The sequence below is a fragment of the Myotis myotis genome, unplaced genomic scaffold (assembly GCF_014108235.1).
Source record: "Myotis myotis isolate mMyoMyo1 unplaced genomic scaffold, mMyoMyo1.p scaffold_m19_p_20, whole genome shotgun sequence".
Lineage (NCBI taxonomy): Eukaryota > Metazoa > Chordata > Mammalia > Chiroptera > Vespertilionidae > Myotis > Myotis myotis.
In genome coordinates this window covers 16,530,536-16,548,695 of record NW_023416325.1, presented here as the reverse complement: position 1 = coordinate 16,548,695, position 18,160 = coordinate 16,530,536, and the positions used below count along the sequence as shown (strand labels likewise).

Here is an 18,160-nt window from a genome sequence, read left to right as displayed (position 1 = left end):
CTGAAAACAAAGATTCTTGAGTTAGAAGAGAGATGAGTGTGAGCAGCTTACAGTAAGTGCTCTGGATCTTTGTAGCAATAAAGACTGCCAAGTGGTCTGCTTAAAGTCAAGCTCAAAATTGGTAAAGGAATTTTGAAATCACCACTCCAGGGATTTTGCCGGGGAATAATCAAGTGATGAATGAGGACCTGCCAAGCACCAGCAAGGATCCAGTTGATGTTGGCATTTATTTTTAGCAAACAAAGTCTGCCTTTCTCTGGGACTGCTCTTCCAGTGCCCAAGCAGCTGGGGCTAATGTTAACTGCTGTTAATGCGGAGTTTGGGTTTTAGCCACTAATTCGATTTCAAGAAGACATTACCCTCCTAGTTGTACTTCATATTAATAGTAAATCAAAAACTGATTTGTTTTCTTCTCAGTGAACTTGTACCTGTCAGATGCTTGTAATTAGTAAGAGCTGCCTGAGGAATTCAATATAAGGAATTGTAATCTATGACCTTTTGTAGAATTTATTAAACTCGGTTCATTACTTTTAGAAACTGGGCTATTATGAAGAATGAAAGCTCTCAAACTTCGCATGGCTTTTCCTTTGTTCTCAGTAGTTTCTGTGGAGCACTTAGGTTTTGAGGTTTACCCCTACTCAGGTACAATTTTTGGAAATGGTTTTGCGCAACTAGATAATGCAATTTTCAAATAGAAATTTGCTAACTACATGGAAACAGATGTCATTTAAGGACCTCTTTTTCTTTGAATATTAGGTTGAAAATGGTGTGTATGTGGCCAGTCCACTTCAGGAACGCACAATTCTAATGAGAAAAGAGGGTGAATCTGCGAAAAGCATTAATGAGATGCTTCTGAGCAGACTTTCCCGCTACAGAGCTTCCCCATCCGCTACGCTGGCCGCCCTCACTGGCTCCACCATTTCCAACACACTGAAAGAGGACCAAGCAGGTATGCTGCCCTTCGCTTACCATCTGTTAGCTTGCATAGCTCCATTCAGCTAGATATCTATAATTTAAGATTATTTTTTAGAGCAGTTTTAGGCTCACAGCAAGCTTGAGAGGAAGGGACTGATATTTCCCATATACCGCCTGCCCCAGCACATGCATAGCCTCCCTCATCAATATCCTGCAGCAGATGGTATACTGGCCACCCCTGATTTCTTTAATTATCTTCATAGTTTTTCCTTTTCCAGAATGTCATACAGTTGGAATTATACAGTATGTAGAGTTTTCAGATTGGCTTCTTTCACTTAGTAATATGCATGAAATTTCCTCAATGTCTTTTCTTGGCTTGCTGTATAATTAGTGAGAGCTTCTTGTGGGATTCAGGCAATAGATATATATATATATTTTTTAATTTTGTAAGTCTGCTTGAGCCAGACTGATGACTTATGCCAGGGAGCAAGACCTCAAATGCTCCCCAGGCAATACTTTTTATTGAGCACATTGCACCATATAAAAGCACTTCTCTTTACATAATTCACCTTTTTGTCTCTTTCCAATCATTGCCCCCCCCCCTTTTTTTTAATTCCAAGCTAATACATGTTGTTGGCTATGGATATGAATTAGCATGAATCTGTAATAATTTAAAACAGCTTTATCTTTAACTATAAACACCTTCTCATTAATTAATTGATTTTATGTTTAGCATATGCTTTGTAAATGTAAAAAGCTCATATTTAACTTTGTCTTCACCAAATACAATCTTGACCAAGCAAGTAAGAGGCAAACCTCCCACAGCAGATGGCTTTTTCTAGAATTTCATTTAGTGTTTGTACTTTAATATTTTAGAATGAATGATACATTTATAGAGCTTGAAAAGTAAAAACAACATAAAAAGTTACATGTAGAAAAATCTTGGTGTATTCTATATTTTGCCCCCAACCTGTCCCTTATAAGTAACTATATTAATTTTAATCTTTACAGAGTTCTTTAGGCAAATAAAAGTAAAGACAAATTTGTGTTCTTATTTTCTTCCTATTCTTAATAAAAGGTCACCTACTAAGCACACTGTTCTGTACTTCTAAAGCAGGAGTTCTTAACTGGGTGGGATAAACAATCTCCCCCACAGTTTTAAGTACCACATGTATCTGTCATAATTTTCATCACATTTTTGAGGTTATCTATAGCCCAGAAAAGATTAAGAACCATTATTCTTGAAGAGTTTACAAATTACATACCAACTATGTGAATTTATACCAAATCATCAACTGTCGTAAAAAAAATAAGAGTAGAAAAATGGATCTGGATTAATATGTTTAATGAATTTTATGCAATTGTATGCTTTAATTCTTTTATATATTGAAATGTTAGGAAGAGAAAACATTTGTGATTAATTCATTATGAGACTGTCAAAAACTTACGAGTTTATATGAGAATTTAAGAAGGGTACTGTTTTATTTCCACAAGTCTCAGGAGAGACTTGAGGCCAGGCCAGGGAGCCAGAAGATCATTATTTTTTCCTTAGCTTGTTACTTCCTGTTCTATTTTATGAATTTGAGTATTTTCTTGTATGAATCTGGGGACCCCTTCTTATCCTCTGATCGGTTTTGCTAACCAAATTAATGTGTGTAAAATATTTCTACTCACCACTTTCATTCTTTTCATCAGCAAATACTAGCTGTGGGCTACCTCTAAAAATGCTTCGGAAGACGCCCATATATACCTGTGGCACATACTTGGTGATGCTGGTCCCACCTCCGGGGGGATCAGGCAGCTCTGCCACCCGGTCTCTTTTTGGTGGAACAAGTGGTTTGTCGTCTTTAAAAAGTAAGTGAATTTTATTTTTGACATTTCTTCTATTTTGTTGCCAACTTCGTTGACATTTGGGTTGTTTATGCTTTCTGGCTATTTGAACAATGCTAACATTCATGTACAGGTTTTTGTGTGGACATGTTTTTATTTCTCTTGGGTTTATACTTTGGAGTTGAATTCTGGGTTAAATGGTAACTGTATGGTTACCCTTTGGAAGGACTGCCAAACTGTTTCCCAAGGGGACTTCATTGTTTTCCATTTCATCAGCAATATGCAATGGCTCCAATTTCCCTACATCCTTACCGACATTTGTTATTTTCCTTTTTTTAAAAAATTTTATTATAGCCATCCTAGTGGGTATGAAGTGTATCTCATTATGGTTTTGATTTGTATTTCCCTAATGACTAATGATGTTGAACATCTTTTCTTGTGCTTATTGGCCATTTGTATATCTTCTTTGGAGAAATACCTATTCAAGTCCTTTGGACATTTTAAAATTGGATTGTCTTGACTATTATTAGTTTTATGAAACTCTTTTTAGTCTCCTTGACATGGCTTTTTCTCTCAATTGAAATTGGCCCCATTTGATTAAAGGAGGTCTTCATTGTGCTATTTTTTTCGCTAGGATGTAGCTTACACAGGGAGTCTATTTTAGACCAACAAATCAATAAATACTGAAATTCCTTCTGTGTCCTGTTCCACATTGGTCACTGTGGGGGCTACTCAGCAAGAAGAAGTGGTGCTAGCCTTGAGGAGCTCATAGTCAGGTTGGGAGAAATGATGTAGTTGTGAGAAGCAACTGGAAAATGCTATGCGATGGTGTATCAGTGCCTGGACTGTGGGGAGCCGATAATAGTGCTGTGGAATCAGAAAGAAAGGGTCATTGAGGGGTGGGGTAGAAGGGAGTGACTAAATGAGTTCTTGAGTTTCAGTTGTGAAAAATGGATATTGTTCATATAACTGGCCAAGTGGGGGGAAAGGCCTATGCATGTTGAACATATGCATGGTACAATGAAAAAGATTTGGGGAAGACCATTTTGTTGCTGTGCAGGACGGAACAGTAGAAAATAGAACAGAAACAAAGGGCACAGTTTAGATTATAGCTCATGTCAGGCATGATGAGGATCTGGATTCCTAGGGTGATGGGCACAAGAAAAACAAGCTCAAGTGACACAGGGCTCGAATTTTATGTTTGAAAGCGGGGGAGAAAATAGTACCAATAGCAGCTAGTGCATATGAGTTTGTATAGATCCAGGACATATTTTAACTCATTTATTCTTCACAAGAACTGTATAAGATTGGTACTTTTATTATCTCCACTTGCACGTGAGGAAACTGAGAGGTTTAGTAAATTTCCCAGGATCACACAGAAGTGGTAGAGCTGTAATTCAAACCCAGACACCTAGAGCCCATGCTGTCGTCACGACATTATCCAGCGTTAAGGGAAAAGGCCAAAGCGTCTCCAAGTCGTAGAGTCCCTGCCTGGAAGGACAGATGTTACGTTGTGACTTAATGATCATAACTCCTTTTGCTAATCTATATTGAAAACACCTTTATGCAAAAGCAGCCATTTAAAAACCACTTTCAAAAATATGGTCACTCTTTAGGAAGATATTTTGTCACAGTTTTTCTTTTTGTGGTCTTACTGTGTGTATTCTGTATCCTCATTGTTACCATCAATAGACAACAAAAAGGGGTGATTTTTATGAAAGTCTGGTTAGAGTCTCAAATTTAAACTTTAAAAGTAGACAGACCACCATTTTAAGGCTTATTAAACAACTTAATGTTTGTTTCCGAAGTCCTAGCTTCAAGCTTGGTGTATAATATTTCGGATGGTCAGTTCACAAGTCGAGCCGATCTGATAGATGCTGCTGGAAGCTCACTGGGCCGTGGTGCTCTTGTACCAGGATTGGGTAAGAACTAAATGCCCACTTCTCCTTGGAAAATTCAGAGTGTTAGCAGTATCTCTCAAAAATCTTGCCAATTTCCTGTGGCATTCCAGTTTCCTTGAAGGAAAGGTTTTTTTTATACTACTGTTTAATGGGGGTTAATATAAGAAATTGCCATGTGAAATTCCTCTGCATAAATTGCTGTTGCAGATACTGTCCATTAGGTTGTGTAATGATGCCTATAACAAACGCTTTAAAATTCATGCAATTAAAAGGTTTATTTCCTGTGAGGAATTGGTATACTTCTTATTGTTCGAAAATGAGCATTATGTAATATTTTTCTCTTTACCTTGGCTCCTAGGAAGCTCATATCTTAAGTTTTGGGCTTAGTTACTAAGGCTTTATTGGGTATTATGTTAACTAGTCCTATTATATCTGGGTTTTAATGTAAGCCATTTAGATCTTTTTGGGGATTAAAAAGGTCATATATAAGTCAGTTACTGAGAACTGTCTCTTCCATGAGACTTATTCGATTTTCACATAGGAGTTAAGCAAAGTAGAAATTGAATCCTGCTTTTTTGTTGAGCCCCAGTCTAATGCTTTGCCAAGTAAATATATGGGAGTAGGTGTGGATTGTTAGCATTGGGGAGAACCCTTGCCTTTCCATTCTTTGGCAGTGCTTATGAGAACTTTGTATACAGCAGGGGATGACATGACAGTTGAATAGAGAATGCTGTTTTTATAGGTGCCTGTTACGATACAGTAAACAACATGCTGTGGACCTGCTCGAATGACTATATCGATCAGTGGTGTAATCCTGGGAACCAGGCCTTCCATTACGTGTGCCAGAGACTCGGTGTCAGCCACATCATCACCGAGCCCAGAGGTGAGGTGCGCTCAGTCTTACAGGAAGAGATTTTCCTTAAGAAATAGAGTACAGCAGCATGAGGAAGTGAGAACATGGCCCAGGCAACAAAATGGGTCAACAGCCTTCCCTCTTGGAACTTAGAAACCTATCCTTGCTATATGATTGGTTTATGATTAAGGAAATAAGTTTATAAATAATAGAGCTTTTGAGGTAGTCCATAGACGTTTTTATAGGAAAATTACGTTTCTTCTGCATTTGTCAGAACTTTGGCACAAAAATTGCTTCTTTGTACTTGGCATGGGATTATATGCGATTATAATATTTTATATTGATAACTTACTTATGCATAAGCTTATAATTAGATAGAATTATCAATAAAGGATCTTTATATTTGTTAATATTAAGATTCTTAATATTAAGTTAATTTTCCCCCCAAATGAGTTTATTGGCGTGGTTTCCCACTCCTCTGGATTTGGGTGCTTTTAGTGCTGCTTTTCCTCCTGTTGGCTGACAGGACAGTGGAGCAGCCAACACACAAAACCACCGTTTGTGCTCGGTTGAAGAAGGTGGTGACTTCATGCGTTCTGGGCATTTCCCGTCCATGAAGGAGGAATTGGGCTCTGCACCAGGCCCCTGTCTCCTCTGCTCCTCTTCTGGAGGTGGTCCCTAGCGAGAGGCATGTTGTCGTGGGGAGGTGTCACTGCCAGGAAGCAATATTAAGTTAATAAGTGCTTAAAATCTCCTGGCATTGAAGTCAGCTCTAGTGGTATGGAGGGGTGAGTAGCTCAGCAAATTCTCCCCCCATAAAGCAATGATAAAACTGACAAAGAATCAAAAACAACTATTTCTAGGCTCTGAAAATTGACAAAGGCATACACCAAATTGAGAAGTGGGTATCCATTAAAAAAACAAGAACAAAAACAAACCTGAACTCTGGGTTAGAACAGTGGAAGTCTGTGGTGTTCTTAGCTGGGATGCTCCCATCTCCCACCTCAAGCTTGATCAGCTCAGTAATGCCACCAGGTTGGGGCAGATTGTGTAAACCAGCATCTTTGCGGCCAGAGGGGGCTGACTTGATTCGGAGCAGAGCTTGGGGAAAACACATGCCCACAGCATTCTCAGTAAAGACTAATAGTATGAACTTGAATTCTATTGTTATAAGATCAGGGACTCAAAAGACACAGAATCAGTGGGCCCCAGTCTGGTCTTAGGATTAACACGAAATCCAAAAGTTTAGTTTTAGCAAAGTTTACCTTCTCTTCAGTTTCCTTGAGTCCTTTTCTCATAGTTCCCAGTGCCCACAGCCCTTTTGCAGCTGTAAGGTTCCCCCACCCAGGCCTGCCTCTCCAAGATTACCTGCTTTCCTGTTCTTTTTAGGCAGTTCATTTCAGCTGTTTTAGCAGAAAGAATCTTTTTTTTTTTTTTTTTTTTGGTACTTTGCCTATTTGAATTTTCACCTCCATTCCTTGAATTTGTTATTATATAAGATGCTTGTCAACCCTCACAAGGTTGGATCAAAGGCTATTTAGGCTGTGGTGACTAAATGAGGTAAAAATGTTGAGGTGTTGTGGGAGGAGATATTTCTGAATCAGGGAGAGATGGTGAGTTCTACCATAGAGGAGCCATAGAAGATGGAGAGATTTTATTAGGATGATTACCAGCATGGGCTCTGAGTTGAGATGGCCAGAATTCAAGTCCCAGCTTTACCACTCATTAGCTTTGTGACCTAGGGTGAGTTACTTAACCCCCCTGACTCTTGATTTACTCCTTTACAAAATGAGGCTAAAATAGTCTAAGTTTATACTGATGTTGTAAGGTAATGCATGCAAAGCATTTAGCCAGTTGTTAAGATATAGAAAGGGTGGTAGCTACTTATGCTCTTAAAAAAAGAAAATTCCCAAGTGTTTTCACCCCAGGACTTTGGCAGGGAGAAAGATTCTCTAACAGTAGCTGAAGCGACTGGAACCAAGATACTGTGTGTGTGTGTGTGTGTGTGTGTGTGTGTGTGTGTGTGTGTGTGAGCGCGCGCACGTGTGCACCTTTTATAAGTCAAAAGACTGCTCCGTGGGGACTGCCCACAAAGATGTCTTTCCTCACTGAGTTTCCTTTTTATTTTCTAGAAGAGGCTATAACCACGAATGAGGTTATAAACCAATTATTGCACCACGTTGGTGCGATGTGCATACACCAACTCAATCTTCTTGCTACCAACCCAAATCTTCCAATCACAAGTGTCCTGGGCAAACAGCATCCGATCGAAGCTCACCATCTCAGCAGTATTTGTGACATTATGGAGAAGGCCATGGTTAATGGAGACACCTGTATCATACGCTGCATTCTTGTTGTCTTTCAGGTAAACACACTGTTTTGAGATAAATAAGATATTAGAGAAAAAAAGAAACACACACCTTGGCTTCAGCCAGCTAATTTCTACCAGAAGAAAATTTAGTAACATTCCTGTTTTGCATCTTACCACATTCTAATCCTATAACTAGAATTATCATCATATTCATTGCACAGCAGTTAATGGAGTATTGCTATATGTAGTTCATTGTCACTGATCTATGTATATACAATATTTACTGTAATTATACCATTACACAATAGAAGAGATTGTGGTTAAAAATCTATTCATAAGAATATCTTCATGTACTTTCTCCAGAGGGATAATTTTATCCCCAGTAGAATGAACACTTTTAGATATGTCCTTTATGTTTCTGTAGGTGGTATTTAAATTTTTCTTCAGCCCACAAACTGAAAGGAATCGAGACATTATTCGACGGTCAGGATTGCTTCTTTGGCAGCTGTTGATGGCACCAAAAGATCAAATTTGCCTTGAAATTCAGAAGGAAGTCTGCCTTGCCATCAGGTAATCAGCAAGTAATTTCCATAGCACTCTCTTCAAAATGCTTCCCTTGCATTGCGTCATGATCTTCCTGGCCAGCTGGTAGCATAGACATCTCTTCCCTCATCCCATCCATCAGAACCTCGTGAACAGAGGATACTTCAACTGGACAGAGGCTATGGCCCCACTCCCAGAGGACCCACGCCATCTGTGTACCTAACGTCATCATTGGATCTTAAAAAAAAAGACACAAAAAAACCCATTAAGTGGATGTTTTGATGGTTTATAAGTGGATGCTTATCTCACTTGGGAGAAAGTGTGGCAGGGTGGTTAAGAAGCCGGCTTTGGCTGCAGGCAGACCTGGGTTCTAGTCTTTGCTCTGCCATTTACTGGCTATAACCTAAGTCTTCTGTTTCCTCCATTATAAAATGAGCATAAAAATAGGTTTGTGAGATTTTAATAAGATAAGGCCTGACACAAAGTTAAGTGCTCAACATGTTAACCTTTTAAAAATCTACTTAAAACCTTATTAGTCAAGAGGGCAGAGTTTATGTACCATTGTCTATTATCATTTAATATACACATTAGTACAATGAGCTTTTATCCAGGATTATAGCCTTATTATGATCAAATATAATTTAGTGACCAAGAGAGAACTAAGTGCTTGGTCTGGAAGTACCATGTGACAGGGGTGAGCAAAGTGTGAGGGCAATTTTTCCTTCCACAATAGATCATGCTTTGGGTCTCTTTTTGTTGAGACCATTAAGGCAAAAATTAAAATCTTGTGCCACAAGACAGCTTCTGGGGCTGATGGTTATTACCTTTTACTATCTTGATGGTAGTGATGCTTTCATGGGTATATACATAGGTTAACATTTAACATGTATACTTATTACATGTTAAATCTCATAAAAAAATTCTGGTGCTATTTGCAATACCATTCTTGGGAAAAGCTGAGAATTAGAAAGTCCCCTTCTCAAAAGCTATTTTGGAGGGCACAACCTGCATATATAGCAGGTTTGGCTCCATTGATTTTTTTATAGCGCAATTCTCTTTAACTAGTTCTGCATCTGGCCTCATTGAAGTTATCGTTTTGGTAACTCACAGACAAGAGGAAGATAGGGAAACCATCAGTGGACTATATCACAACATGAATTTAGATTCAGCTGCTTTTTAGTGATGAACTGTCCCTCAGAGTGTTATGTAACCAAACTGGCATGTTTATAAAAATAAAAGTTTAAGTAGAGTTTGGGTTTTCTAGAATATTTGTCTAAAAGCATTTGACTTTTCTGTCATTTCAGCTCTGGTTTAAATATCTTGTACCCAGGTGAAACTGAAATCAATAACTTACTTAAGCTGGTCTTAACAGAAGGTGAGAATTATTCTTTAATTATCCTTGAACTACCATCCTTTTTTTGTCCCTAAGGAAACAACTGGATAGTAAGATAATAGATTTTTTTCCTTCATATCTGTTAGTCAGCATTAATTTTTAAAAAGTATCTACACATATGCCAACCCTTTAACTGGATCGGAAACAGGAACCGTGTTTTATGTACCTTCAAACTCTATAAACCTTTCTCTCTCCTCGGCTTAGAAACTGTACCTGCTTGTAGATTTTTAAGGAACATTAAAGATAATGACTTCTTGGGGATTTCTAAGCCAGTTTTTTCCCACATATTAAAATACAACTTCAGCCCTAGCTGGTTTGGCCCAGTGGATAGAGCGTCGGCCTGCGGACTGAAGGGTCCCAAGTTCGATTCCGGTCAAGGGCACATGCCTGGGTTGCAGGCTCAATCCCCAGTAGTGGGTGTGCAGGAGGTCGTCAGTCAATGATTCTCTCTCATCATTGATGTTTCTATCTCTGTCTCCCTCTCCCTTCCTCTCTAAAATCAATAAAAATACATTTTAAAAAAATGTAACTTCAAAGTTAGACTGAACAACAAAATTCATCATGCCAAAGACACTACATTTATAAGCAACATTAATTTAAGGAGTTAGAAGTCACACTTTGTGATCTATCAGTGGGGTAACTCCACTTAAATAAGGATGCACCAGTTAAATAAGTCACAATGGCTGTGATGTGTTCTTGTTCCTTGCTTGTGTAAGGTAAGTACAGGTGTTGGGTGCTAGGTTATCGACAGTCTGCTCGTTAAAAAACTTTTTTAAAAAATAACATCCTTTTCTAAGTGTAAGTACCAGGGTTGTTTATGGAGCTTTGTTCTGTGTTAGGAGAGAGAAACAGTGGCCTCTCCCAGCTGCGGGATGTGATCCTCACCAATTTAGCTGAGCAGCTTCAAAACAACCGATTCGGCAGCGAGGACGATGATCATTACAGGTGACATCAGTTATCTTAGTCACTGCTAGCTCGCTCTTTGTGTTTTTCTCAGTAATTACTTTACACTTAACTGTGACCAACTTTAGTCTCCTGTAATATCTAGTGGAGCTAGCCTGTTAAAGTTTAAACCGTACATCAGTTGTAAGACAATAGCAGTTGCCATTTAGCACGTTTCAGTTTTATCAGTGATGTAACTTGGGCCTAGGGAAATTTAGCATCGTTTTCCAAATTGCTGGTTTGTGAGAGGGTGAGGGTGTGGTTAGAACTGGTGAGGGGAGAAAGGTGTTGGGTTTTTTTGCTGTTTATAAGATACTTGGATTAGGTGCTTGGATACCATTTTGTTGCTATTAGTTTGATTTAGATAATATACCCAGCTGTTAGTATCCTTAGTAAGATGATTTGCTTCCAGACCCAGTTAGCTTTGAATCTTCTATTTATCATCTTATGCCAGTTGTATAAAATGTATCATTTTATTACTAAACCATCAGTATCTTATTGTTACATTTTTCCTGCATTTAAAGACTAAATGATGAACTTTTACACTACATTCTGAAGATTGTTGTACGAGAATCCTGTATCTTAATCACCAAGTGCCAAACTGTCTCTAAAGATGATTTTCAAAAGCTCCTTTCAACTGTGCCTGTAAGTAAAAATGTATTTATCCAGTTTGATTGTTCTAGAATTTAGTTGTAATTTTGATGTCATGGGAGGAGGTGAGTGCAGCATCCACCTACTCCACCATCTTGACCAGATCTCAGTAAAAACGTTTTTAATTAAAGTGAAATTGAACCCAGTGTTTCTGTTCTCATTTTCCTGTGTTGGGGTGTGTGCGTACAGGGTGGACATAATTGATGAAGGTCCATGGATGGCTGTGCTTGTCCTGGAAATGTAGAACTAGACAAATGCTCTTGAAATACTTTCTCTAAAGATGATGCCTGCTGCTCTAAGTGTCTTGTTTTTGTTCTGTTTAAAATAGTGAGGATTTCTTCCCAGTTAATTTGAAATTTAGCATTGTTTTCTAAACTGCCAGTGTTCTACCGAGATTGATAAGAACCGAAATTCTTTTAAAGGTTTTGGTAGTCTTCTCAATGGAGGGGAAGAAGGGTGGGGAAGAAAATTATTAAGAGGCAAAAATTCAAGTATGTGAGTGATTAGTGAGAATTATCCGAAGGCAGAAAGTCATGGTAAATGTATTAAATTCTGTGTCAAAAGCCAAGTGGAAAAAATCACCTGAGAAACTAACTTAGTCTGTTTTCTGTACTCTCTCTTTTGCTTCCCTTGTGGAAATGTTTTAAAAACGTGTGGATCACGTGATCCCTTCTTTCAGTAGATCTAGATCATTTAAATGCCCTTATTTGTATTGAAGGCTGCATCCTCCTGCCTGCGTTATCTGATGGCAGTTCAGAACCACCTTCTCAGTAACACTATTTTGATTAAACCTGATGAGAATGATGACAGTGACAACTCCTTGCAGGGAGAGACATTGAAGGTACAGGTAAACACCAAGCTTTATTCTAACGATGCTTTCTACCCAGCGCGTAAAGCACAGCTTAATTGGCTGTATCTCTGTGTATTATGATGTCGGATTTCACCATGTGGCTTATATTTTTGTGAGAGGTTTTATTGGGCCACTCATTTCACAGACTTTTATGTCATTGCACAGTGGTTACCATATTTGTGACACTTTCATAATGTGTCATTCCATGTGCGCCTGTCAGTCTTCATGCCTTTGTTCATTTTTATCTTTTTTTAAAGAACTATGAAATATGGCTCTTACAAGTGATCTCATATGCACCTGAAAGTTTTATTTATATATATATAGAAATATAAGTAAATCCAGGGGCATAACATTTTAAACAACTTTGACATTTTGGCCGGTTTATTATATTCTCTTTATTCAAATAACTTTAAATAGATGATAATTTTCTCACTATCTTCATATTGAATAATTTCGAACCTTATATAGTTCGTTTCATTTTCAGTAATTATTTTTAAGTTAGCTCCTGTGTAAATTCAATAATTTGTTTGCACATGGCAATTTATAGCAGTCCAACAATCTTTAATAGCATTGTTAAAATTTTGACAGATGCTCAAGGCTGTATTTGCATTGTTCTTCAGAATTTCATCTTTGTGGGACAATTATAGAAATCAGTAAAAATTGCTTCTTCTCTAAAGTGTTGACCAAACACACTGAAAAATTAACCAAGGAAGCCATAGTTAAAGATAAAATTCATTACACTTTGCCCTTTTCTTACTCCTTGATGTATATGTACTATGTAAATCATACACATGCTAGTTCATATTTATGAGTTTATCTCATTATATAATCAGTTTTTAAATAGGCAGAAATGCATGAATAAATCATTTAACTTGCTGATACTATTCATTACCTTCTCTTGCCTTAGTTTCCTAATCAGTAGAAAAGGACAATAACATCTCTGTTGTAAGGTTGCTGTGAGCATTAGAGACGAGACATGTAAAATACCTGGCACTGTGCTACCGCCAGGTGTGCAGTCAGCAGATGACGGCTCAGATGGTCAGTACCACTTAAACGACGCTTTATCTCGTCTGGTCAGTTCAGAATTCTCTTTCTCTTAGTAACACCAAAAAAGAAAGAAAAAGACCCCACAAAATTCCAACAATGAAAACCAGTGTTTTCTATTTGAAAGGCTAAATTTTATAAATTCTTAACCCATGGAAAGAAATAATCTTGGTAAAGGCAGAACAGACTGGGTTGTTTAGTATTTCTGGGAAAAATAAAAAACACAGATTTCATCTAATGGGTTAGTTTGGTTATATTTTTTTAATAGAAAATAATTGTAAACTAAACATTCCTATGACCTTAACTAGTGTTTCTTACATTATTTAGTGTTTGTACCCCCATGAACTCTCTAATAATTATTTTTAATGTTTAATAGCCTGATACTTTAATTTTTAGCTCAAGTGTAATGGTTTAAAACATTAAGTGAAAAGGTCACTTGTACTGTTTCAGAATGTTGTGTTTTTGTCTCATTTTACTCACCGCCTCTACATGCGCCTTTTACTGTTCTGTTTTTCTCTTTAGCTATCCTCACACTACCCAAGGCACTCTTCCACGGGACACTTTCTGGGCTGGCCACCGGGAGCTCCCTTGTGCTGGAGGGGATGGGAGAAATGCCTTTCTCCTGGGGACTCCCGTGCCCTCCCCGCCCCCCCCTCCCCCCCCAGGAAATACTGCCTATTTCTGTCAGCACTCCCGACCTTAGCCTCCCTAATCACATTACCACTTCCCATCCTAGCGGAACTTACTGCTTTGGGCTTATTCTGGCCACCTCATTATTTAATTTGGAAATGCATCATAAAATATGTCATTTCATGTTGTCATTGTGAGTGCATGTTCATCACAAAGCTTAAAAATAACACTATGGTATTTTCTACCTAGGAGCTCAAGGTCAGTATTCTGGCTCTTGCCACCCAGATCCTGACTGGATGTGATGAAGTGTTGGAAATGCTACAGCAGGTCACAACCGCCCTCATAAATAGTGACATACCTGACCGTGAGCAGAGGTGAGGAAAAGGATTGTGAACTGTGACCTGCTGCCCTTCAGGAAGAACAACTTGCTTATGAAAGTGAAATCTTTTATCAGATATTCAGTTAATATACAGGGTTTTTGTGAGAATAAGTTGAAAGGGCAGGTGTTTCAAAGCCAAGTGCAAAAGAACTCTTTAATGGTAAAGAGTTCGATTCCGGTCAAGGGCACATTGCCCAGGTTGTGGGCTCGATCCCCAGTTGGGTGTGTGCAGGAGGCAGCTAATCAGTGATTCTCTCTCATCATTGATGTTTCTATTTCTCCCTCCCTCTCCCTTCCTCTCTGAAATCAATAAAAATATTTTTTTTTAAAAAGAAGCATTGCAAATTCTTTAAAAAAAAAAAAAGAATGTGTCTAGGTAATCATTTCATAATATACAGATATGTCAAGTCATTACTTTGTTCACTTTAAATTTATACAATTTTATATGTCAATTAGATCTCAGTGATGGTGCTTATAGGTATGATTGGGCTAACAGTCGTGAACTAAGGGCAGCAAGGCTGTGGGGGCAGCATCGGCTCTGACCTTCGGGTCTTGTACCTTCATTAGTCCCTAGCTCAGCACCATGTGCACTTAGTTTCTCATGATAAGCACCTTAGGGAGGTAGCAGTGACTTAGTGATGCTGACAATTAACTGCTATGCAAAGGATAACAGTGACATGCTATCTAAGATTTTACTGTAATTTTACTGCTCCAGACATAGGAGTGACCTATATATAGGATGAACGTCTCATTCCCAGGAATAAAGCCTTTTCTCAGTTCTCCCCATTAAAATTTCTGCTGTGGTTTGCTGTTAAAGATGACTTACATACCATGCGTGTTGATGGTTTTAACGTTAGAGATGCTGCTCTAGAACAATCCTGCAGTGTAACTTTTCCTTCAGGCACCCATCTGTCCCCACGTCCCTGTTTCTGAGCCTCTCCCAGGGAGTAGGTGGGCAGAGTGGAACTGAGAACAGTGTTGCATTTGGGCTTGTTAAGGCATGTAAGGTCCACTGTTGGCAAGTGGTACAGATCTGCCCTGGGAGGAGATACAGTCTGAGAGCCTGGGAGATCTGAGCTCTGTTTCTGGTTCCAATCCCAATATCCTAAGTAGTCTTAGAGAACTTACCTAACCCACATATTTCTTTGGGTAAGTCACATATCTTAATTCTTCTAGCAGAAGATTAGGATGTTAAGATTATGACTAGGGGCCCTAGCTGGTTTGGCTCAGTGGATAGAGCATTGGCCTGCAAACTGAAGGGTCCCAGGTTCGAGTCTGGTCAAGGGCACATTGCCCAGGTTGCAGGCTCGATCCCAGTTGGAGGTGTGCAGGAGAATCAGTGATTCTCTCTCATCATTGATATTTCTATTTCTCTCTCCCTCTCCCTTCCTCTCTGAACTCAATAAAAATATTTTTTTTTAAAAAAAGAGGCATTGCAAATTCTTTTTCTTTTTTAAAATATATTTTAATGATTTTTTACAGTGAGGAAGGGAGAGAGATAAAGAGTTAGAAACATCGATGAGAGAGAAACATCGATCAGCTGCCTCTTGCACATCTCCTACTGGGGATGTGCCCACAACCCAGGTACATGCCCTTGACCGGAATCGAACCCGGGACCTTTCAGTCCGCAGGCCGACACTCTATCCACTGAGCCAAACTGGTTTCGGCCATTGCAAATTCTTTAAAAATAAAAAAAGACTGTGCCTAGGTAATTATTTAACAATATATAGATATATCAAGTCATTACATTGTTCACTTTAAATTTATACAATTTTATATGTCAATTAGATCTCAATAAAATGGGGGGGGTGTGATTTTAAAATCAAATGAAAAATCTGCCTGCCTCTGTACCCCACACAAGCCAGTTTCTCTAGGCAAAAGTGGGGGTTACTTCTGTGGGTAGGTGAACTGGTGGTGTAGCCACTCATTTTCTTGCTGTCAGAGACTCAGGGCAGCCCCAGAGCCAAGGGAGCTCTGCAGATGGTAGCTACCTAGAATAGCCATTTGCCTACCTAGAAGACCCATTTATTTCTTTTTTTAAAATATATTTTATTGATTTTTTACAGAGAGGAAGGGAGAGGGACAGAGAGTTAGAAATAGTGATCAGCTGCCTCCTGCACACCCCCTACTGGGGATGTGCCCACAACCAAGGTACATGCCCTTGACGGAATGGAACCCGGGACCCTTGAGTCTGCAGGCCCACGCTCCATCCATTGAGCCAAACCGGTCAGGGCTAGAAGACCCATTTATAAAGCGCTTCAGAGGTGCTATGAAATTCACCATGTAAACATTTTTTGTGTGTGCAAAATCATAGGTTGAAGAGGAAATCTATTGAGATTTCTGTTTCCTCTCTCAGTAGTAGAAGATGGAAAATTTGTGGATTAAATTGCTGTCAACTATAAGTGCTTCACTAATTCAAGAGAATTTGTCAGATAAAGATGATGTCAGTTGCTTTTTCACATGCTGGGGGATAACATAAGTGCATTTTCTTGACATTTTTTGTAGGTTAAAAGGCTTGGAACAAGTTACTAAAGCTACCATGCTTGGTCACCTTCTTCCAGTGCTACTGACTTCCCTGATGCATCCAAATTTGCAGACTCTGATCATGGCCGACGCCCTGATGCCTCAGCTAGTGCAGCTGGTACTCTATACCAGTCAGGTACGATCCTTGGTGTGCCAGCGTGCACTGCTCTGCAGCCGTGTGCATTCGCTGAAGGCAGAATAAATATAACCATGTCTCTCAGAAGCCAAGGGAACTAACAATGGAATGAAGAAAAACATCGTGTCTTAAAAGTAAACTGAAACATTAAAGGAAAACAATTTATTTGTTTGACTAAATTATTTACTGCAATCTTTTAGCAAATACTAATTGCTAGTCAGCTATAAAAGTGCTAATCTACAATGCTACTGAGATCCTGCCATGATATTTCGTCTTCTGAGTTCTTGGTGGCTATCGGTAACCAATATAAATATGTTCCATTCCAGCATTGATTAAAATGATGTTAAATGGTCTAAGTAGCAAAGCATTTTTTAGTGAAAGAGGGCAGACTAGGATTGCAAAAAGATGATTTAAGTGATAATTCTAAGTTTGGCTCTGGTACCATCCAGATAACTGACGTAAGCACTTTAAGACATGATGATGGTTTTGTGTTTCAGACGGCTTTGCTGCTTAAAACCCAGTGTCCAGTTTTTGCCGAGGTGGGCTGTTCCCCATGTGGTGCATCAGACCAGAAGGGCAGGCTGTTCCCTGATGAGAGGTGAGCGATGCTGCTTCCTCGCAGGAACCCCTGCCTTGTTTTCTTCTGGTGAAAGCCTAGTGCTTCTTTTACAACAGTGATTTTTAGCGAGGATCATCTAACTGAAAAAATAAAGAGAATTCAGGGACAAAATTTTACGGATAATTATAGAATTGCTTTGTAGTCTTATAGGAGCAGGTTAGAATAAATTTCTCCACCGATCAAGAGATTAGTTCAGAATTGACAAATTGTCAAATATTAATTATGAGGATGTAAAACATGATGACTTTGGCAAACAGTTTGACAGTTTCTCAAAAAGTTAAACTTATATGACCCAGCTATTTCACTTCTAGAGAAAAGAGAGCATAGATTCTGACAAAGACTTGTATTGAAGGTTATAACAGCTTTAGTTAGAATAGCCCAAAAGCAAGAAACACCCCAAATGTCCATCAACAAGTGAGGGGATATATACACACAATGGTATAAGCATACAATGAAATCCTACTCAGCAATAAAAAGGAATGAACTATAGATATATTCAACAACATAGATGAATCTTAGACTACTTAAGCTGAGTGAAAGAAGCCAAACCCCCACAAAAGGTATCCTATATAATAAAAGGCTAATATGCAAATCGACCGAACGGCAGAAGGATCAGTCGCTATGATGCGCACTGACCACC

The 18,160-nt window shown here is 38.8% G+C and overlaps 1 protein-coding gene across 19 annotated transcripts in view; it reads left to right on the top strand.

Moving 5' to 3' along the window:
- The window catches only part of HECTD4 (HECT domain E3 ubiquitin protein ligase 4), a 150,186-nt gene that overhangs the window by 51,329 nt on the left and 80,697 nt on the right, over positions 1-18,160 (top strand). For 10 of the 19 annotated variants that reach the window (XR_004974769.1, XM_036353386.1, XM_036353385.1 and 7 more), the window contains 13 exons: positions 757-949; positions 2,611-2,769; positions 4,554-4,667; positions 5,389-5,529; positions 7,632-7,864; positions 8,235-8,380; positions 9,658-9,728; positions 10,586-10,691; positions 11,213-11,333; positions 12,058-12,186; positions 14,113-14,237; positions 16,748-16,901; positions 17,399-17,499. Coding sequence is in view for 18 of the 19 variants with exons in the window: in XM_036353386.1 (XP_036209279.1) it covers positions 757-949; positions 2,611-2,769; positions 4,554-4,667; positions 5,389-5,529; positions 7,632-7,864; positions 8,235-8,380; positions 9,658-9,728; positions 10,586-10,691; positions 11,213-11,333; positions 12,058-12,186; positions 14,113-14,237; positions 16,748-16,901; positions 17,399-17,499 (1,793 nt within the window). In the remaining variant the exon portion in view is untranslated. Of the gene's footprint in view, positions 1-756; positions 950-2,610; positions 2,770-4,553; positions 4,668-5,388; positions 5,535-7,631; positions 7,865-8,234; positions 8,381-9,657; positions 9,729-10,585; positions 10,692-11,212; positions 11,334-12,057; positions 12,187-14,112; positions 14,238-16,747; positions 16,902-17,398; positions 17,500-18,160 lie in introns of those variants that run through there. The other 9 variants (XM_036353389.1, XM_036353387.1, XM_036353393.1 and 6 more) reach the window with 7 other exon arrangements.